Source organism: Bicyclus anynana, chromosome 5, assembly GCF_947172395.1.
Source record: "Bicyclus anynana chromosome 5, ilBicAnyn1.1, whole genome shotgun sequence".
Lineage (NCBI taxonomy): Eukaryota > Metazoa > Arthropoda > Insecta > Lepidoptera > Nymphalidae > Bicyclus > Bicyclus anynana.
Window position 1 is genome coordinate 10679887 of NC_069087.1, and position 23767 is coordinate 10703653.

The 23767-nt window shown below is 36.0% G+C and overlaps 3 protein-coding genes across 3 annotated transcripts; 2 read left to right on the forward strand and 1 right to left on the reverse strand.

Annotated features, from left to right (window-relative positions):
* Positions 1 to 2562: 2562 nt before the first annotated feature.
* On the reverse strand, positions 2563 to 6858 carry LOC112053350 (histidine-rich glycoprotein-like). The gene is made up of 4 exons (XM_052881629.1): positions 6616 to 6858; positions 4665 to 4766; positions 4363 to 4518; positions 2563 to 2984 (listed from the first exon to the last, which is right to left on the reverse strand). Exons 1-4 carry the CDS (start codon positions 6744 to 6746, stop codon positions 2699 to 2701), a joined length of 675 nt encoding a protein of 224 aa, XP_052737589.1. The 5' UTR covers positions 6747 to 6858; the 3' UTR covers positions 2563 to 2698.
* An 8256-nt stretch (positions 6859 to 15114) lies between these two features.
* On the forward strand, positions 15115 to 17305 carry LOC112053357 (uncharacterized). Its single transcript, XM_024092757.2, has one exon. The coding sequence runs from the start codon at positions 15240 to 15242 to the stop codon at positions 16881 to 16883; it is 1644 nt and encodes a 547-aa protein (XP_023948525.2). The 5' UTR covers positions 15115 to 15239; the 3' UTR covers positions 16884 to 17305.
* Positions 17306 to 19705: 2400 nt separating this feature from the next.
* Positions 19706 to 23627, forward strand: LOC112053365 (G-protein coupled receptor 143). Its single transcript, XM_024092769.2, has 7 exons — positions 19706 to 20219; positions 20887 to 20998; positions 21636 to 21730; positions 21822 to 22000; positions 22109 to 22268; positions 22576 to 22743; positions 23314 to 23627. Exons 1-7 carry the CDS (start codon positions 20067 to 20069, stop codon positions 23518 to 23520), a joined length of 1074 nt encoding a protein of 357 aa, XP_023948537.1. The 5' UTR covers positions 19706 to 20066; the 3' UTR covers positions 23521 to 23627.
* The last annotated feature ends 140 nt before the right edge of the window (positions 23628 to 23767 follow it).

The window sequence follows — 23767 nt, forward strand, 5'->3', positions numbered from 1 at the left end:
TGGCGCAGTGGTGTGCGAGGTGGATTTACAAGACGGAGGTCCTGGGTTCAAACCTCGGCTGGGCCGATTGGTGTTTTGGTCCAGGCCTGGCTGGTGGGAGACTTCGATCGTGGCTCGTTACCACCCTACCGACAAAGACGTACCGCCAAGCCGTGGATTCAAATACTCCCCCTAATAAGTTTGTCCGTTTCCATTTCAGATTGCATAATCACTTACTACACTACCGTCAGGTGAAATTGTAGTCGATGGCTAACTTGTAACGAATAAAAAAAGGGTTCCGATTCATGTCCTACGGATGTTCAGTTTAAGACTCAAGTAACTACATACTTTAAGTCGAGTCGTAACGATACACAAAACACGAAAGACCCGTGACCCGAATGATCGAATTATTAAGACCCAACCAATCACCTTGCGTTATAAGAAACGATCGAAAGATACATTTCTTACCTGTACCTATTTTTGGACATTGCCGACAATAGTTACGGGTTAGGCGGCGAGTGGCGTTATCAAAAAGGAAACCGCAAAAGACTAGGGCTTGCTATTTTTTAAAATATCGGATTCTCGATATATCGATAATTTCAAAATAAATTTTTCGGCTAAATGAAAACTTTTAACAATTAAGTATTTATTAAACTTCACTATTTTTTTATGTAACTAAATTGACAAGTAAATTAATACGATTAAACATGTTTAAAGTTTTGTCTGAGGGTAAAGTAGTGTATACTATCTGAATACAATTACGTTTTACTTATTTCAGTGACATTTTCGATAAAATGCAATTAAATAAACTAAAATATGAAAAACGTAATAAAGTATAAATAAAGTAAAGTTGATTATGTTTGATAATGTTTTAGTTTAAATAATTTGCGAGGGATATAAAAAATTAAAACTTGTTAAAAATATCTAGTATCGATATCTACGTTTCAATATCGAACTATCGATATATCGTCCATAAAAATATTAGTAATGAATACTTATCGCTATTAAGTGATAATGTCGATATTTTGATATATCGATATTTTATTAACAGCCCTAGTAAAGACACTGCCGCCGACTAGGTGTATCAAAAATAGTAGGTATGTAGGTATTAAACAACAAAATTTCTGAAACTAGGTTAAAGTTCATTGACTTCTTCTTTCCAAACAGAAAGAAACAGGATGTTCTGAAGTTTTTTCATCAATTTTAATTTTTTTTTTCGATAGCGTGTGAATGTGCTTCAGCTTATTTTTAATACTACTATAGAGTTTCTCGTAATGGATACATACATGTCGCGGCGGATTATAGACGCGGCCGGTAGCACGGTGTATAGTCTCGTAGGCAAAGTTGCAGGCGTCTGCTAGTACTCGTAAGTAATAGATAAATGTGAGAACATCGTTAAAAATACAAGTAGGTAGGTAATCCTTGATTGATAAAGAGTCTATGCTTTGTCGACCACCTTATCTTATTTGACAGCTAAATAAAATGCATGCCAATAAGAATATTGATTGGATTATTTGAAGAAATCAACAGTCAACTAAGGCCGGCTCCACATTAATGCCGTGAAGCTCCATAAACAGGCGCGAACGTGAATGTGGACGGTTTCCGCGGGCTTCACGCCTGTTCCCCTATCAGAGTCGGTATTTTGTCACGCCACAAAGGGTTCACGCCTCCTTCGTGCGGCGTTCACGCATACACATCCGGGTTCGATCTCCGGCTGAGCTGATTGAGGTTTTTTTAATTTGTCCAGGTTTTAGGCTTCGGGCGTGGTTAGTTACCACCCTACCGGCAAAGGCGTACCGCCACGTAATTTAGCGTTCCGGTACGATGTCGTGTAGAAACCCAGAGGGGTGTGGGTTTTCATTATTACTTATCATCAGGTGAGATTGTAGTGAAGAATAAAAAAAAATGTTTAGTCCATGTCTTGATATCGAAGTCGGTGGTTATAAAAATAAATTGGTTAAAAACTTATTTAAAAACTAAAGTTTTCATGTAAACACGTCTAAAAAAATTTTTTTTTTAAATCTAGTACGGTAATGAACTATTTAAGGCCATTTAAAAAAAAGTGTCATCTAGCCTATTGGTTCGCTGGCTTAGGTAGGTGCTACCGTGCAACAGACATACACACATAGCGGGCAAAACATATACGAGTATATGTTTTGCCCGCTTTGTGTTTACCTACAGAGTAAAGATCATACAGAGAGAGTATCTTTACAAGCAGCGCGGTGAAGCCGGTGAAACCTATTAAAAAAAAATCAAACGTCACGCGTCTCTTTGACATCCGCATATACAAACTTGTTTGTGAACAGTTTTTAAAATATTTACAAACATAAGACGCCATTTTTCTTGAATAATATTGAAAGTTACTGATGCAACGCTTCGTGTTGTACTGACTCGAGAATGTATACGTTTTTGAATTTTGTATTTGGAGCGGCTGCGACACCGCCGTGTTCCGTGCGCTACATCTGCCTATTATTCTTAATCTGTGATAACACCCCTTTCTTTGATAAAAAAAATTCTTTCTAAAAAAGATCAGTTTCAATTATTATTATGTACAAGTATGTGTAGATTAATTATTTAATCAAGTTGATAAGTGATTAGTTAGAAGTCATTTATTTACAAGAAAATCAACGATAAGAATATTCAACTGTCTTTTGGCTAACTGCCGCTAGCATTAGGTCTCCGATTCTTCCACATTGTTCATACTGGCGGCCCGAGCATCTCACATTTCCATTTCAGGTGCTTCATCTCCTTCCTCTGCCCTTCTTCGGGCATACGAAATTTTGCCCCAAAACGTTTTCGGGAAGTGTGGATATTCTTCTTGGTATTCATCATGGAGTCCTTCAAAGAGTCCTTCATGGTGTCCTTTAATGTGCCGATCATGGTGTCTTTCATCGTGTCTTCCATGATGTTCTTTATGGTGACCTTCATAGTGTCCTTCAACGAGTCCTTCATGGTGTTTTTCATCGTGTACGTTAATGTGTCCTTCATGGTGTCCTTTGTGATGTCTAAAAAAAAGCAATTTATGCAAGAAGGTAGTTATCTATAATACAGAACATAAAAATATATATCAATGAATTATGTAATCTTATCGATCGATTGTGATATTTGTTAGAGTTAATATTTTTTTTAATTTGCATTATTAAGCAATAGCAGAACGTACTCGTAAAAGTATTAGGGATATTTGATACTTTCATCTATTGTTAACAGGAAAACCATATCTAGCTGTAACATAGCCTCGCAGTTCATGCAAGGAACACATTAGACTAGAAATTAAAGTCCGGCCGCTCAGTGATTGCGTTTCTAGCAGGCCGTAATCAAAACATCTGGCAGGACAGACAAAAATTTTACGAATTGCATTTTTATAAACGAATTGATCTATTGATTGACGAATTGATCTACTTGATCAATTCGTCAATCAATAGATCAATTTATTTGCCCGTAAAGTATCTCTTATTACACCAATTCCAATATCGTAATGTATCCCATTACGCACATGTGCCGTAATTTAATGTAAAATGCACATGTGCCGTAATGTAATATAAAACCTCTCATCCGTCTAACAACGAACGGTACTTTTTTATATCTTAGCAAAGAGTTCTTGGAGAAAAATGCTTAACATTTTATGAATAAAATGAACTTTGTGAGATAAAATATAATCAAAAGACATTTACTTAATTGAAATGAAATATTTTAATAATTTTGACATAAAATGACAACCATTTATCTGTAACAGGAACACAAAAATATTAATTTACTTTATCAGTAATACAGCCAGTATTACTGATACGTTGTTGGTGCATTTGCCTAAAAAAACGCTCGCACTTGAAAAATAAAAAAAAATACAAGCTTATCAAAATGACACCATATGGAAAACAGGTAAAGATCTCGAGCTCAGGCTCAGGCTTGAATAGGCGAGAGCTATATATAGTAAAGCTCTCGCCTATGGCTCGACCTTGCATTTTCGCCTCGGCTGTAATATTCAACTTACTGTATTTATACCATAATGTACTATAAGCTATTCTTTTTCCATTATTTAAATTCGATTAATGATTTGTTAGATTAATAGTTGTAATATTGACTAAGTTACTATAATCAACCAATGAGAAACGTTGACCAATCAGAGCTGAGTGGTGGTGATGTAGACGGTCGATGAGATAGAAGGAAATGGTGGAAGGAAGGAGAAAGAGAGATCGGCATGAGGAAAATGTCATTTTTAGATGTAAAACTGCAAAAATACCTATATTATCATTGATTTTATTATTTATTATAAATACAATAGAATAAATTCCATATTTCTGGTGCAAAAGGCCGTTGTGTTTTTATTCCCGCTGAGCCGTCCTTTAGTACTGTGAAAGGCATATTACTATATAAATTCCTACTCACTTTAAATCTAAAGGTTCCGTCCAGCATTTTCCGTGTTTCCGTTCTTGACCGGGGGGACAGCCATGTGGATCCAATGCTAGGTGATGTGGTGCCAAATTTAGGTCCGATGTTATGTGATGTGGGCCCAATATTTGGTTCGGTCCAAAACTTGGCATTCTAAAAAATCAAAGTAATATTATTAAAGTTTGTACTTATTCTAATTAGATACAACATCGGAGTATGCCAGACTAGTTTCCAAAGCTAGTTCCGAAACAAAATTCGCTAATATTGGACTTAATACAATGTAATAGAAGCATACTCACAGTAACATCAACAAGTTATGGCAATGCCCATGGACCCAGTGCTGGCCAGGGCGACAGTGTCGAGGGCTGTTGAATCTTCGAGATTTGGGCTCCTCTTTCCATCTAATAAAACGAAATATATATTATAATCTTAATATAAAAATAAATGTCGGTGGTGAAAAATTAATCCTATGGCGACGGGATGTCTCAGGACAAGGGTCACATTAAATATATTTAAAGGAATTAAAAAGTACATTTTTTAAATTAAAAGTTTAGTATACAAGTATATCTATATTATGGTATCTGGCGTGTACTGGTCCTGTTCTTCAAATACGGTTACAATTTGGTGACAATACCTTTCTGAAAATTTGCGAACCCATCTCGTTGTTGTTTCATGCCTACAAGATGTTCTTGAGAATCACCAGGAATCTTGACGGCCTCCGTGCCGCAGTGGTATGCGCGGTGAATTTACAAGACGGATTTCTTGGGTTCGATCCCCGGCTGGGCCGATTGAGGTTTTCTGAAATGTTCCAGGTCTGGCTGGAGGGAGGCTTCGGCCGTGGCTAGTTACCAGCTAAGGCGTACCGCCAAACGATTTAGCGTTCCGGTACGATGTTGTGTAGGAACCGAAAGGGGAGTGGAATTTCATCCTCCTCCTAACAAGTTAGCCCGCTACCATCTTAAATTGCATCATCACTTACCATCAGGTGAGATTGAAGTCAAGGGCTAACTTGTAAAGAAAAAAAAAACGAATAATTTCGCTCGGAGGTTTGATGACTTTCAGCCTCCCGAACAAGGCGATTTCCCAAAATGCTTTACTGCCATAGACCACACCCAACATTGCGGCAGGTCTTACAAAACTCCCAAGAGTATAACCAGCCACTTTGCTTAGCGTTTGTGGAGTATGATAAAGCCTTCTGAGTACTGGCATACACTATTGATTTACATCATTAATTCAAAGTCAAAGTCGGAATTCATTTATTTCTATTGGGCTCAGTTTACAAGCACTTTCATAACTTCAGGTCATAATATTATTATTAGTTATTGGTGATAAGTAATAATTATTGTCGAAAATAAAAATTAAAGTTACGATGGTTTCAAAAGCATTTTATACCTCAATTACTGTAATATATCCCATACAGCAGATCTTTTGACTGGAGTGTCACTAGACGAACCCCATACCGTGCTAGACTACGTGTTTAATTTACGAGAGAAAATGCGCGAGATACATGCTTTAGTCCGGGAAACGGGTTGCAGTCAAGCGAAAATAATATGATCAGATACGACCGAAAATCGAATACAGATGCGACGAAGGAACACTGGTCTGGCTGCACAATCCGATTCGCCGAAAAGGGAAATCTCCAAAATTGTGAACCTGATGGGAGGGTCCACACAAGGTGGACACCCGGATAAATAATGTGACATACAGGATCCAACGACAATCACGGGGATCCTTAAAAGTGGTGCACATAGACCGGCCAGCAAAATACCAAGGCAGTAACAGTGATGCTCGGGACGAGCAACTCGTGACGGGACCGTATAACTACTAACATAAGGTTCACAATCACTCTGCAATATCGAGTTGTTTACAATCTGCGATAACTATTGTTCTTGTTTGTGTCGAATTTCGTGGAATAAACAATAGGTACGCGTGTCTTTCAAAATTTTGTACTCATTCCCAGAATAATCTAGAATCATTTTCACTGGTAAGTATAAATACGAGCTGCATAGGATGATAGTGATAGTGTAACTTCGGAACGAAGTGAAGTGACATCGAAGTGATACCAGCGATACAAGGTGACAATAGTAAACTCAGCTACGATTTTGGACAACGACTTGCTTACGTTTAGAAGTGTGTATTGGTACTCGGATTAAGAAGTGGAATAAAGTCTCATACGAGTCACCGGGTGTTTCATTCCAATTCCTCGAATCCTAGTTCGTACTTATATTTATTTGCAAGATGTGTACTTACGTATCACGACATATACCATATATGTCACGATCCCACCCGGTAGGACATGGAGGCTCATTAGGTGGAACAACAATCCAGTCACAACTTACTGAGCAAATGCCCAATATTAGCAATGCCAATGGTGTAAGCATCTTGACATGCAGCCTGTTGAAGAAGAATATTTTATCTATACTTATAATAAATCTGTAGAGAGGTCAATACATGAAATATATTTCCAAAATAACTAACAGGGGGTGATTAGTGGTCGATACTGATGCCATAAATGCAATCAGTAAAATTTTTGTCTGTCTGTCTGTCTGTCTGTCTGTCTATACAGACAGACAGACAGTTCTTTGTAGAAACAAAAACTACTCGACGGATTTGAACAAAACTTGGTACAATTATTCTACATACTTCTGGACAATCAATAGGAGCAGAGCAGTGAAGGGAAATGTTGAGAAAACGGGAGAAGTTACTCCATTTTTTAAGCTTCCGTCGCCGTCGCGTGGTAGGGTAGGGGTAGGGTAGGGTTAGGGTAGGGTTTGGTTAGGGTTAGGATAGGGTAGTGGTAGGGTAGGGTAGGGTAAGGATAGGGTAGGGTAGGGGTAGGTTAGAGGTAGGGTAGGGGTAGGATATGGTTAGGGTAGGGTAGGGTCTGGGTAGGGGTAGTAGTAGGGTTTCACGCGGACAAAGTCGCGGGCGTCCGCTAGTTTACTTAATAAAAAGTTAATTTTGCTGAGTTAGTAGGTAAGTACCTAAATTGCTACAAGCTTAAGGTAATGTAGAAATATAAAGATTCGCGAGTTCTGCTCTCACTCCCATTTAGTTTTTCATACGCACTACACCCTGGTAGAGCAATCAGCTAGCGGCGAATACTACCCTAAACTCCATCAACTTTTCCATACACACACATTGCACTTTGGCACCTGTTTCATTTGTATTCTGTGACCTGGCAAAGCTATCAGTTACGAAATTTTGTAATTGTATAGCTGATGCTTACGCTCTGAAAGAAATATACTTTTATAGAATTTACTTAAAAATAAAATAAAAAGTTTGGAAAACCCGGTCTCACGCAATTCAATTTAATTGAATTCTTTATTTACTGAAAACACATACAACACACACACAATTTATATCTATATTCCATAAATATAAAAATGAATCCATATATCAGTTAATATCATCATTCATCATTATCAACCCATATTCGGCTCACTGCAGAGCTCGAGTCTCCTCTCAGAATTAGAGGAGTTAATATAGATTTTAGTAATTTCCGTTTAACTGATACGTTAAATCCGTAGCAAAAACCTACCTTCCAGATGTAGACCTGTCCAGTGTTTAAGACTTCTTGATATAAGAAAGTCAATTATATTTTGCATTTATATATATGTGTGTAGACAATGGAATGTATCAATCATGTCGAAGTAAGAATTACTGTTGATACAGAAGCAAGTAATGTTGTGTACAAAACCTCTAAGCCAATCGCTAAGATTTTCATACTTTATTCAGAGATTCTTTCATAGAGCAGGCTTGGTTAGTACCACTTTGCCCACTGTTTAAGATGGCATGGCTGAATAATTAAATCTAAACTATGAATAATAATATTGAATCCCACCAAATACACTTTACTTAGGTATGTAAAGTACCTACCTTTATATGACCAAGGTATAGTGTGGCCAAGGCTATTGTTTGTAATGTAAAAAAGTTACTTATTTCATTAGCGGTAGCTTTTTAACCGATTTAAAAAAGGAGCAGGTTCTCAATTCGACGCGTATGTTTCTTTTTTCAAATGTTTGTTACCATAATTTCTTTGCCAATTTAGAAAATTCTTTTTTGTTTGAAAGAGTATAGTTCCAGATTGGTCCCATTTAATTTTCATGAAAATAGGTTTAGTAATTTTTTGGTAAAATTAAAATAACGAAATTGCCCGTACTGTGGCGCTTTCGTTCACTAAAAACGGGGCTAGGACACACTAAAAACAGAAAAATACTTTTAATAAAAAAAATTCAACCGACTTCAAATCACAAAAAAAAACTAAAAAGCAAAAAATAATATAAAAAATAACTTTTTAGTATAGTATAGATACAGCTTAGGGAATCAAATAAAAAAATCGTTAAAACACATTTACAATAACTGGATTCCTTCATTTGTTGTAAATTGCTGCTAATTTGAGTACCCTATTTTATAATAACTAAAAAATACATTTTCATGTTTATGTAAATCATTTACATGACGAATGTACCTTTTCTTATTCAACATTGTAACATCATGTTTCTATTTTAAAATAATTTCGCGCTTTAATATGATAATTCAAAATAATTCAAAAAAATATAATGTAATAAATCTAACGATTTTGTTCAGAATCCGGGGAACGTTACTATGAAGCTAATTTTCCGTGAGTAGTTTCACCTTATTGAGAAGTTTAACTTTTTTATTAACAAAAATTTCATCATTTTGGTAGCTAGCAGCTACCAAAATTAAGAATTTTGGCGGAGTCTAAGACCGCGGTAACGGTCAACCATTTTACTAGGACAATCATTATCATCATCATCATTAACAGCCAATGGACGTCCACTGCTGGCTGCAACCCAAGCCGCGAGCATCCAGCGGCTCCCCGCAACCCGCTCGATGTCCTCAGTCCACCTAGTGAGGGGTCGACCAACAATGCGCTTTCCAGTGCGGGGTCGCTATTCCAGCACTTTGGCATCCCAACGTCCATCGGCTCTTCGAGCTATGTGGCCTGCCCATTGCCATTTCAGCTTCGCGACTCGCTGAGCTATATCAGTGACTTTAGTTCTTCTGCGGATCTGCTCACTTCTGATTCGATCACGCAGAGAAACACCAAGCATGGCTCGCTCCATCACCCGCTCAGTGACTTTGAGCCTTTTTATTAGAGACACAGTTAGCGACCAGGTTTCGTCGGGGTTGGCAGCGGAATCTCCCCGGAGATTCTTGACACCCCATGCCCCACCGCTGCCAGAGCCGGGAATAGCGGGGCCACCGGGGACTAGGGGCTGTTGAGTTTTGTTGTAGTTCATTATAAGGAAAATGCCCATAAATGACCACGCAGGGCATGCGGGTTGGTCATTCGCAGGGCTGAATTTTTGCGATGCAGGTATCAGTAGGTATCAGTAATGCGATGCAGGTATTAGTAATGCATAATCAGTAATCTGATTTATCTGATTGTGAAATATTAAGGTGTTAAGAGCTAGATTTAGATTTTTTTAGATTCAAGTGATACCGTCCTCAACCAGCTGAACTGTTTATGGATAATATATCAAAAAATTCGCAGAAGTGGGATATATAATTAAATTAAAAGGAAACCTATCGCATTATAGTACATTTGAAATCGGTCCAGTAGTTTTATAGTTTACTCGTTAAATTGTGAATTTATGCCATATTACTGCGCTTACATAAAAAGTGCCGCAGAATTTCACCACAATGTAATTGCTATCTTATATATTCCTTCCTTCGTTCCTTGTGGTTTCACCCGCGCAATTGCCATTCCCGTGGTATTACGGAGATAAAAATATAGCCCTTGTTACTCCCTGATAATGTAGCTTTCTATTGGTTAAAGAATTTTTCAAATCGGTCCAGTAGTTTTGACTTTAATTTAAAAAATACTTAAACAATACACACATCTCTTCTTAGCCCCAAGTAATCGTATAGGCTGTGTTACGTGTACCTACCTATTAATAAACCTGATTTTATGAAATTATAGATTTATTTATTTATTAACTTTATTTGTTATATACAAAAATACATATCTCTCCTCTTTATCATATTAATATAGTTAATTTTAATATATAGATTTTTTTTATTCTTCTAAGGGGGCTAACTTGTTAAGTTGTTAGTAGTAGAATGAAAATTCACACCCCTTTTGGTTTTTACACGACATCGTAACGGAACGCTAAAACGCTTGACGGTACGTCTTTGTCAGTAGGGTGGTAGCAAACCACGACCTAAACCTCCCACCATTTTTTCATTAAAAAAAATTTAAATCGCTTTTCTGTAAAATTATCAAAATTCAGAGCTGCGGTGCAAGTTACACCCAAGTCCCAACTGATAGACCCACATAGCGGTCAAACTTACAATACCTCTCTCTTTGCAATGAATATCAGTTTCAATTGTTATTATTATTTATGTGCCTATAAATTATAATTATTTAATTATGTACATTAAGCGATTAGTTACAAGTCATTTATTTGCAGGAAAATCAATGATAAGGCAGCTGAACTGAAGTTAGGTCTCTCATTCTTCCACATCGTTTATATTTGCGGCTAGAGCATCTTACAGTTACATTTTAAGCAGTTCCTAGTATACAAAATTGTGCCCCACAATATTTTCGGTGAGTGGTCATTGTGTCCTATATGATGCCTGACAAAAAAATATATATTATAAGTGTTTAATATGTACCTAAAACAAATATAAAAAACCCTAACACAAAAAGAGGGGTGTTATACGTTTGACGTGTCTATCTGTCTGTCTGTGGCACCATAGTTCCCGAATAGATGAAGCGATTGCAATTTAGTTTTTTTTTGTATCAAAGTTGACTTACGGGCGAGTGTTCTTAAACATATTTCATGAAAATCGGTTGAGCCGTTTAAAAGTTGTGAGGGTTGAAAGTGGGGAAGAACAACCGAATGTCTGCAAATATACTCGAGTTGGGTTTCAAATAAAAGTTGCATTTTTTGTAGAAAATGATGTGTTCTGCAAATTTGTAGTACATTATTTTATTCTAACATCAATAGTTTTTGCAGCGCACGCCATGTAAACAAAGCTTTTGTACACCTTGGGTTACATTATTGGAGTTTCAGGAAGGATCCCTAATTTTTTGAAAATAAAATATAGCCTAAAGCCTTCCTCGATAAATGGGCATCTATCACTGAAAGTATTTTTGAAATCGGACCAGTAGTTCCTGAGATTAGCGCGTTCAATCAAACAAACATACTCTTCAGCTTTATAATATTAGATGTAGATCGTTAACATTACACCAGGCACTTTGAGAAGTCCAGTGTGCGTAATATGAGGAACGCATTCAGTTCACGTTTTGAACTCATTAAAGAAATGAACTTATAAAAGCATACAGATGATGTTTTTGGATGTTGTCAGGTTTGTTGGTCCAATTTTTTTATACCCTACCATCCACCTTCAATATTATGCTTTGAACCAATTTTACTGCATGTTTTATTAAGAACTAGCAGACGCCCACGACTTCGTCCGCGTGGAATATAGTTTTTCACAAATCCCTCGGGAACCATGGATTTTTTCGGGATAAAAAGTAGTCTATAATATATTTTAATACCCCATTTCAGCTAATTCAGTTCAGTAGTTGAGGCGTGAAAGAGTAACAAACATTCATATCATCAAAATCATCAGTTTTCGCAAATCTCGGGAAACCATGGATTTTTTCGGGATATGTTAATCCAGAGTAAAATCTATTTCCATTCCAATATTCAGCTAAATCGCTTCAGTAGCAGCGGCGTTATAGAGTAACAAACATCCAAACATCCAAACATACATCCAAGCGTTCATACAAACTTTCGCGTTTATAATATTAGTAGAACTAGCAGACGCCCGAGACGTCCACGTAAACTTCAGTTTTTTCAAATACCGCGGGAACCACGGATTTTTTTTGGAATAAAAAGTAACTATTGTAATCGTCGTAAGGTCGGCTTCAGAATGCTCGTGGCGTTCGAGCCGTCTACATTTCTTTTTGTGTAATTCTTTATGAGTTACTTGGAATAGGCAGGGTGAGTGACTTGAGTGGAAAAGGGGAGTGTTGGTTAACTGTCAAGGGATCCCTTAACCCTACATACAACGATCACAAGTTCGTGACTCCACTCAAGGTCAGTCTCAGCCATTCTAGGGTCTTATTTTGGTTACATTTTGATTTGTTAATTAAGTTGTCCTGATAAATATTGTGTTTAAGTTGTCATTGTCGACCTTTGTTCGACATTGGTTTTCTTATTTTTGTAATCAACTTCTGAGTCTGCTAAAACTATACAATCTATCAATGTTGCTCCATTACTTCCGCTAACTTCCAGTGATAGCCCCGTCAAAATCGGTTTAGCCGTTACATATTAGCCCGAACAAACAGGGAGATCGATAGACACGAAAAAAGCTTGCTTGTAGTTTTTCGTCGTGTACTCTTGAGCAAAACGATTTATCTTGAATTTATATGTAACTATGTACCTACTGATGTGTTGACGCATTCAATAAAATACTTATAGCGAATCCATTAAAAAATCACATAAATAAAACTTAGTACGATTAGAGGTCTACGATACTTCGTAGGATAAGATACTTTTTGTTGCGAAAATAAAAATAGATGGTTGGACATTCTTAATAAAACGTAGAAACAATGAAATTGTTGCAAAGTATATGTTGAGACTCGATATTGAAGAGGGTATAAAAATGTTGGATCGACAAACCTCCTGGCAAAATCCAGTTCAAAACTAAATTTCTGTTTAGTTTATCGCGATCATCCTAATGTGCACACAAAATTTCTCACAGCGCCTGGTGTATAATGTACCTTGCCATATTCAACACTGTACAATCATGTTCTTATTTCAAAATAATTTCGCGCTTCAATATAACAATGCAAAAACAATTCATTTGTTCTGTATTTTTTTTCATTATAATAGCTATTTAGCTGAAAACCAAATCAGTTTATTACGAACTTCGTAATTTCGTATTACCTAATAAATCTCAAGATTTACATCTGTTTTACTTCTTTATTCCTCATTTTTAGGGTTCCGTAGTCCACGAGGAAGCGTTATAGTTTCGTCTGTCTGTCTCTCACCGTGTGGGTTATTGTTATGAGGAGTCTATCAGGGGGAGTGTTGGTTAACTGTTAAAGGCGCCTATAACCTTACATACAACGTTCACAAGTGCGTGACTCCACTCAAGGTCTCCTGCTCTGCCATTAACTGCCTGACAAATACTGTGAATCGACATTGTGTTCGACATTGGTTTTCTTATTTATTAAACTTAGAGGTAAAACTGCGAAATTTTCGTCTCAATCACTTAACTTTGTGTAATGCGTATTCAAACAAATGGTAAATATACCAAACAGCTTATCTTGGGTCAGTCAATCCACCGAAGTCTAGATTCTCGCTCAATTTACCAATTGAATCTTCGAGAGACTTTAAATTGGATAAACTGCTGATGGAATACTGTAAACAGTCTACAAATACAGCTTTATGCCGAAGACATAAGGATGCTGCTCTTTATCCCCAATGTTTACAGCGGTAACAAGGACAAGTATAACTTCCGTTCCTCCGCTGCAGTGCTACCACTGGCCAAGTCTGTATTTTAACCATCAAAGTCAAAGTTAAAATACATTTACTTCAAGCTTAGTTTACAAGCACTTGAAAGTCAGGTAATGTTATAAGATAGTGGTAAAAATAATAATTATTAATTACTACGTCGAAACTTCAAATTAAACTTACGAAGGTTCCAAACGTCTAAGTCCGAGAAGTAGGTACCTATAACTAACTCAGCCAAGATTTTTTGTTTATCAAAAAAACAAAAGGAGAGTTGTGTATTAGACAAAATATGTACGTGTTATACATAATATATAATTTGTATATAAGAACGGTTCTACATCCCTTTGAAAAAGTTGATTTGACTAGGTTGAATCTTGATATTTTCCGATTTACAGCGGGGTTTTAAACTGTTTGCTTCTTGTGGTTTGATTTTATTGCTTCATTGGACAAGAAGATGTATAAGAGCGGATCACGCTTTCCGTATGCGCGTTACAGAGCTAGGTACATAGCGAAGGATGAACTTTTGACAAAGGCAAGGCGCCCCAAAGAAAAGTAAATTCATACAGCTTGATACAAACTCTGGTTTCTCATACAAATGTATGGATTTTTAAAATGTAACCCGGCGGGAATCGGCCTGTATGGACTCTTCGCCGCTGGTACCTACTTACATAATAGAGTGGCAGATTCGGCTTGCACCATTATAACTAAAAATACTGGGATGGAAACCACATCTTTCTGGAAATTGCGGATTCCTGTTGGTATAGGTATGCTCCATACCTACGTTAAAACAGCCTCGGTTTCATGTATTATAGAACTAAACATTTACAATTTTATTAAAACTCAAAGCTTTCTCTATTCTGAGTTAAAAATATAAATTACCAAACACCAGTATACTCCTATCTCCTATTTATCTATCTTAACTACGAGTAAGTTCGGCAATATGTTTTTTATGGCAGAAGGTAGTTCGGGAAGTAGCTACATAAATACCGAGTATAAATACAAGGTAAGTAGGTACCTACCTCAGTATTTACATACCTCTAAATAAACAAAATAAGTAGGCAGGTACCTAAATATTTTATTGCGTTTTTAGTAAAAAAGCTCTTTTATTTCTAAAACCTTATAACGTGTTAACAGTGTTATTCTATTCTATTTTTAATGTTAGTAGAACTAGCACCGTGGTAACTCTATTGATTTTACGAAAGTAAATTGTTTGCGCGCGTCATGCAAAGGTAGACCTCCCCTATAATAATACTCGTAGAGTGATCGACCAACGGTCACGTTCTAGAAACATACTACGCTGTACGATCGCTACAAGCACACGTTACCTTCTGAGATGAAGTTTTGCGACGATCATTGAAATATTTGACATTCAAAATGAAAACGACAATTCTTTTAACTTTATTTGTGGTACTGGCTGTAGTGAGTGATAGTGAAACGAAGAAATTGTCTCGCAGTCGAAGTTCAGGCTCGGGACGTAGTTCCGGCAAAAAATCAAACCCGCAACCCGCACCCACATCCTTCAGTTACCCTCAACAGTCAGCACCCAAACCATCTCTCTTTGGATGGCAGGAAAAGCCAGCTCAAAAAACCCAAACATCTTCAAGACAATCTCAATCGAGTAACCAAGGTCATTCTTATCCGTCGAGTCATACTGGACTCTCTGGTAATAACCAACCAAAACAACCATCAACTTATCAAGAGAGCATACAAAGAAGCAATGTACCGGTGCAACATTCTGCTCCTCAATCGCCACAAAGCAGTCACATAAGTAATTCATATCCAGCATCAAACGGATTATCAGGAAGCTCTGGAGGAGGATACCCACAACCCAAACAACCCCCTAGTTATCAGGACAGCATCCAAAGAAGTAATGTACCGGTACAACAATCCGCTCCGCATTCGCAACAGAATAGTCATTCATATCCAGTGTCTAACGGACTGTCCGGAGGTTCTAGTTCGGGATCTGGCTACCCACAAGGGCAAGGATTATCCGGTCACAACGCTGGTCAAACATCATATCAAGGTATAAACTCGGCTCCTAATTATAACAAACCGCAAAGTGGAAGTAGTTATCCGAATTCGAACGCTGGTAACAATTACAACAATCTACAAGGGGCACCACCTCCTTATTCAAGTGGAGGAAACGGCTACTATAATCATCATCCTCAAGGCCCACCACCCCCATATACAAGTGGACATAGTTATGGCGGATATGGTGGATATGGTGGATATGGCGGACATGGCGGACCAGGTCAATATAGTCCTCAAGCTCCAGGATATTTTGGAAGCTATGTCAATAGTGGAAGAGGTTTCGGAGGTGTAAGTCGCACGGGAAGCGCTTTGACTGGAGTGGGTATTGCAGGTGCGGGTATTGGAACCGTTTTAACTGGTTTAGCTTTATGGAATTTAGCTAGGTCGACTGGTCATCATCATCATACGGTTATTTATGATAACCGAGGACAACCAATTGCAGTTGCTCCAGATAACAATACCGCTCCCGCTGTTGATCCCATTTTAGGTGATTTGGTTAATTGTACACTCACGATAGACAATGGGAATAACACAGAAATCCTTGCCATACCTTGTTCAATTGCAACATCATTTACCCCAGAAGCTGACGTAAAAGATGTTAGTATGAATAATCAAACAGAAGATAAAACAAAATGTACGATTACAGTTGTTACAAAAGCTGGAAAAGAATTCATGACCACGATTCCATGTTCAGTATTATTAAATACAGCTGCTGAAAACAACGTTACAGAACCACCGATACTTGATAATCCTATGATTTTTGAGAATGGTACTTCGTCTGGTAATATTACAATGAACTACTCTGATCAACCTAGTGCTTTACCACTTTCTACTGCTGAAGAGAATCTAAAAACTCAAGGAACGGATTTGAATTGCAATGTGGAAAACGGAGATATTCGTGATCCAATAAATCCTTGTTTTAGTGTGAAGCACGATTTAACTGTTATTCCATTGAATACAACAGAACATCAGCAAACTATAAATTAATAATTACAGTGTACTACGAATAGTTTCCAAGTGCATTACATAACGATTACCTAGCAACTTAAATACTAATCTGTTAATTGTGTTAATTATTATAATTATATTTTTGACTTTTGAAAATCGAATGTATTCGGATTGATATAAAAATATCGTTAAATAAAAATATCGTTTCAAACACAATGTTTCCTTTATTACATCAATCAAAATATATCGTCATTGATTGCTTATTTATTATAAGGAACTACCTTGGAACTACCTACTTCATTATAAATGTTTTCATGTTAACCGGTAGGAGTTAATGTTTCATTTTTAGAATCTAGGTTTCTTTTTATTATGTTTTTACACAATATGTAGCTAGTAGGTATCTAAGAAGGCATTTAAGTAGATAGATATAATAAAACCGAGATATTAAATTTATAAAAATATTTTTGATTTTTATTTCTAACTAGGTACTTACTTACCTTTAAATCTATAATAATACTATCATCATCATTCATCATTGACAACCCATATTCGTCTCACTGTTGAGCACGAGTCTCCTCTCAGAATGAGAGGGGTTAAGCCTTAGCCACGCTGGCTAAATGGAAATTGGTAGACTACACACGTAGAGAATTGAGAAAATTCTCAATTATGGAGGTTTCCTCACGAAGTTTTTCCTTCACCGTTCGAGACATGTGATATTTAATTTCTTAAAATGCACATAAATAAAAAGTTGGAGGTGCATGCCCCGGACCAGATTCGACCTACGCCCTCCGAATCGAAGGCAGAGGTCATCTCCACAAGGCTATCACATCTCTCTATAAATATAATAAGACTAGCTGACTAGCTGTCCTATAAATAAGGGTTGAAATTTGAAGGATCAAAATATAGGGTCACTATTAACCTTCCCCTACCCATACACCTAACCTACCCCTACTCTACCCTTACGCTATCCAACCCCTACACTACCTCTACGATACTTCTACCTTATCCCTACTCTACTATTACCCTACCCATACTATACCACTAACCTACCCCTTCTCTACCACTATCATACCATCCAAGCCTTACTCTATACTATAGATACTTCTACCCCAACCCTACCATACCCCTACCATACCACCAACCTACCCCTACGATACTTTGACCCTACCCCTACTCCACCACTACCATAGATCTTATCTACTCTTACTCTTACTACTTATTCTGTGCTCCTCCACTTTCGGCGATTGGCTACATTATGGGAACACTCCACCATAGATAATTATGTTATATCCTTGACTAAATCTGTCCAGCAGGTTAGAGATGTGTTTCTGGATCTTGCCTGCACTATTATCCGCTCAATTGTATCCTGATTTCTGGAGATGTGACCAAAGAGCTTTAAAATCCGTAAAAGCACAGTCGACGAAAACTTTCTTTAATCTTTAGTTCGTTGAGAATTGAAAAATTGGTTCAAGGTTAGTGTCGTCCAAGGAATCCTCAACACCCCCTGATGACGCCGCTGAGGTCCCATATGGAGCCTACGGCACTTACACAATCAGAAAAAAAAGTCTCCAACACCACATTTCCAGGGCATCTCTACTCTTACTCTACCATTACCGTACCCCGACCATACCACTACCCTACCCTTACGATACTTCTACCCTACTCCTACTCTACCCTTACCATACCACTACCCAATGGCGTGCATAAGGTTGTTGATCCGGGTATGCACTAGTAAGACAATTAAGCAAGCTGGAAAAATCTTTATTTATTAAGCATTAAGAAGACAACTTTTAAGGTATGCAGTACTTTAATGCTAAGAAGTTGTTGTCCTTGTTGTCCAATATAAAAGAAAAATATTATTTATAAATTTTTAGGATAAATTCAGGTAAATTATGAAAAAAGTTTGTAGATAGCAACGTTATGTGGATGTCAAGGAGCCGCACGCGTGTCGTTTGTTTTTTTGGGGTTCTCGCCGGCTTCACCCACAGCTGTAAAGACTCACTCTGGTTACTCTGTGTAAAAAATATCGATTACGTTAGTTATGATGATGATGATGAAGTTGTTGACTTTTTTGAGAATGATTATTTTTTAATCTTTACTGAAAAGCTTTATCACAGAGTGTCGCTCCGTAATGCTATTAACAATTTTAGACTAACTATTAACTAAATAGGTACATTATTTCTACAGTGTAGACAGTATACATAATACTTATAGCCAAAATTAATCTAGATCGGTCGTCATCAACCCATATTCGGCTCACTGCTGAGCTCGAGTCTCCTCTCAGAATGAGAGGGGTTAGGCCAATAGTCCACCACGCTGGCCCAATGCGGATTGGCAGACTTCACACACGCAGAGAGTTAAGATAATTCTCTGGTATGCAGGTTTCGTCACGATGTTTTCCTTCACCGATTGAGACACGTGATATTTAATTTCTTAAAATGCACAAAACTGAAAAGTTGGAGGTGCATGCCCCGGACCGGATTCGAACCCACACCCTCCGGAATCGGAGGCAGAGGTCATATCCACTGGGCTATCACAGCTCTTTAACCTTTAAAAATGTAGATAGTCTATGTTAAATAACAAAGTGCACAAGTGCACAGCACCTTTATTTCTGTTATAAATTTAGGTAAAATCAATTTTTATGATAGAATGATTTTTAGTTTAAAGTATAGACTGTATCATTGTATTTAATAGTTTTTCAGAATTTGAAGGTTCAAGCAAGTTTGAAAATTTACCTACTATCACAGATTATTATAAACTACGTAGGTATCATATTGTATCTATGACGTATTCTACTATTACGTTTATTAGTAATCTGTGATTGTACCGTAGGATTACATACTCTTTGGCTATTGTTTTTAATTTTTTATTGATTTTGTTTTGAGATTTTTTATTTCGATCAATTCGATTTTAATTTTTAAATGTTAACTAAGTAGTAAATACCTATGTAAATGGTTCGGTTTAATTTCTAAGACTTCATTTTTCACTACTTGAGTACTTGAATTATAAATAATACATTGAACATAAAGTTATATGAGAGTAAATTATTTTCTAAGCTAGATCTCGAGAATTGTTGGCTATGAAAATGGTTAATTTATGTCTAGAATTCATAATATTAATTGTGTAACGAAACGTGTTTTATAGATGTGATTTTTCAAATCGTGTCCGTGACCTTTTACTTTATATGTTTTTGTGCCCTTCCAAAATATTTAAATTTCCAAAATGTCTGATCCTACCATACAAACATTTTGTTGCCACCACACTGGAAATAATGAAGATTTGGCGATTAAAATTATGGATGAATTTAATACTGAATCCTATAACACTGTGTGCTTAGTGTCTTCAACAATTGGAATTCTTGGTTCATTATACCAGGTGAGTACATCCTACTAGTTTCACAAATATTATACACATGGAAGTTTGTATGGATGGATGTATTATTATTATTATATTAAAGACTTAGCAGCTTTCGCTGAAGCGCCTATATCATTCTCATATATTTGTTGTATATTTGTCCAAATAGTTCTTGAATACATTTAGTAACTTTGCTGTTACCACATATTCAGGCAATTTATTCTATAGTTTAATTCTTCTGTTACTGAGGAAACATTAGAAGGGTTTAAGGGAAGCTCTTTGGCATCTTAGTCTGATAAAGCATCTCAATTTAGGGTTACATTTTTAGGTAAATATTTCTTTCAACTGTATAAATGTTTGTTACTTACTCTTGCACACCAAAACAACTGAACTGATGTGGCTGAAATTTAGAATGGGGATAGATTATACCCTAGATTACCACATAGGTCACTTGTGTTCCTGCAGGATTTGTTAAAAACTGAATTTCAAACAGTTTTTAACAAAACCTGTGGGAATTCTCATAGTGATAGTTTTTTGCTATGATACTAATGTTGTTATATTACCAGAATAATGTTAAAAGTAGAAGCCCACTTTATCCCACTTAAGTGGATATACCGATACCTTATTCCACTTAAGTTGGATAAGGTATAGGCGTTGATGATGAGTAAAGTTATTTTAATCTTTTCAGATCTTCCCTCGGAGTATAACTAGAAATGCCTCAAGACTTCATAGTTTATCTCCTACCAGAGGGCGACACATCATCATCTGGTTGGCTATTGCAGATTTATTAGCTTCTCTTGGTAAACACATGCTCAGACTATTCACCTAGATTAAAATTATACAAAAGTTCACCTAGATTAAAATTATTGTTTTTACTTAGAGCATGGGTTTGCACTGGAAGGGCAAACCAAACCAGTAAAACATTTTTTTTAATTCTTTACAAGTTAACTACAATCTCACCTGATGGTAAGTGATGATACAATCTAAAATGGAAGGGGACTAACTTGTTAGGAGGAGGATGAAAATCCACTCGTCCTTCGGTTTCTACACAACATTGTACCGGACTGATATTCAAACAAGAGCCTGAATTATAATTTCGCCGCTTCCATTACTCATGTACTATTAATTAGTGGAATATATATAATGTTATAACCTACCAGCGTCTTATTCACAAGTAAAAGTATTGCAGCAAGCATTGAGATTAGTGCCAAACACTAAATCACTTGGTGCGTCTTTACCGCTGGCATGGTAACTAGCCATGGCTGAAGCCTCCCACCAACCAGACCTAGACTAAGACAACCTCAATTGGCCCAGCCAGGGTTAAACCCAGGACCTCTGTCTTGTAAAATCATTACACATTCCACTGCACCACGGAGGCCATCAAATATAATATTCTGTATCTTGTAATTAAAGGTATATTTTTATTTAATATTTCAGGTGTTTTAATCAGATCGTCCTTATGGTTGCAGTACAAAAGTATCATGCCAATGCCAAATGATGATGTTAGTGTACTGTTTTGTAGTATAATATCGGTAAGTCATATATTAATTATTATTTTTAGATTTAATGTGCTATGCAAGTGACATGTAAATAATATTATATATATTAATATTAATTTTCAAGGCATGGACTCAGTATTTCTATACAGCAACATGGTTTTGGACATTATTTTACGCTATTGATACCTGGCATTCAATAAAAGGTATTGATTCCCGCCCTGTTCTTTACCATTCTTTGGCTTGGGGATTACCAGCAGCTACCACTAGCATTGGATTATCTATACTTTATATACCAAATGCTACGTAAGTAACTACAGGATATGCTTTTATAAAGAATGTTATGTGCTTGCAATTATCCTTCTTAAAGCTAAAAATCAATATGAAATTGTTTAATATTCTTTTCTTTTTCAGATGTCATAATATATCATCTATTTCATCAGCTTTCTTAAGAATTCTTCCCAACTACTGTGTGACATACCTGCCCATAGCTATGGTGATGATAGTCAATCCTGTTATTTATGTATTGGCAAGTAAGAAGATTGAAATGGCTGTAGCACTCCCATTGGCTCAGGTACTCTGCTCATTAGAATTTACTTCTTGTATTTCTAGTAATGCATGTTTTTGGTATGCCTACAATAATGACTTAACAATAATAATTTGTGCAACATAAATTACTAATGAAAATAATTAGTGGTCATGAAAATTGTAAACAAGTACAATAATAATTACATGATATAATCACTTTGTTGGTAATGAGTTTCAATAATTTGACAGTCAATTTAATTTTTATTAACTGGTAATATCCTAGTTACTTTTAAAATTTCAGTTGCAAACAACATAACATGTATGATGAAATTAGTTTTATGTTAATATTTCAGTTTACAAGCAAAGAAAGAAGAGTTGTGGACACATTAAGGTTGAAGTTCTTTCTTATAAATGCTGTTTTTTATGTATGTTGGATACCAAATCTTATTAATGGATTCTTGGTATGGACAATGTGGTTTAATATGCCTGTTAAAATTATAATCTCAATATGGTATATAATGGTAAGTAATTTGTATTATACTGTTTTATTTTATCCTTTAAGTTTAAACATTGAATTACTATTTGTTATGGGGTTGTGTTCTAAATAATTAAAAGCTAGAAATGCCTCAGGACTAAAGTTTGTCACCTACCTAAAGGGCAACATCATTAGTTACTGCTGTAAAATGTTGTGTATTCTAAGTGTAGTTTTAAAGACGCTGATAAGATATTTGACAATATTTTCTAAAAGAATATAAAAAAAAATTAGACATTTTTTTTATTTTAAGTTTTACTAGAAGTAATTTGTTTTTTGTGAAATAAACTAGAAAAATTTCCATAAACTATTAAATTATTTATAATATGTTTAATGCCCTGCGAATGAATTTATGACAGAAGTAATTAGTGCAAATAAATACTAATACAAAAAAAATATTGATTAACATTTTTTTTTTCAAATTTGATGAATATGTTAAACATAGATTTGGACCTGTGCAGTTGCAGTGTTTATTTTTACAGTTACATAGTTTTAAAATCCAAAGTATATAGTCAAGTTAATAAAAATAATGTATAATAAGAATATTTTGTGGTTTCAGGCTTTATTAAATCCAATGCAGGCGTTGCTAAATGCTCTAGTTTATAGAAAATGGAATCCTGGTGAAAGGCGTCAAAGAACAACACTACCAAACTTACAAAAAAGTTTTTCCTTTCATGATGAACAATCACCGCTACTTGGTTCAGAACCACCACGCTTGCCAATGTCACCAATACCTCCTGCCATTAACAATTATGCTACTATGTAATTTAGCATTTAAGTTTTATACTTTTATACCATACAATTAAGTAAAATGATATACTTACACTTTGTGATATATACTTGAATACATTTTGCATTTTTTGATAATAAAAATTTTCATTTTTCTCCTAGCTTTTAAAGATGTTTTAAAATAAATTTTAAGACTACCTACATGTATATAAAGGACTTATTAAAATATGAATGTAAGATGTTCTCTGCCCTCACATGAAAGTTTTTTTATTTGATTACTTGAA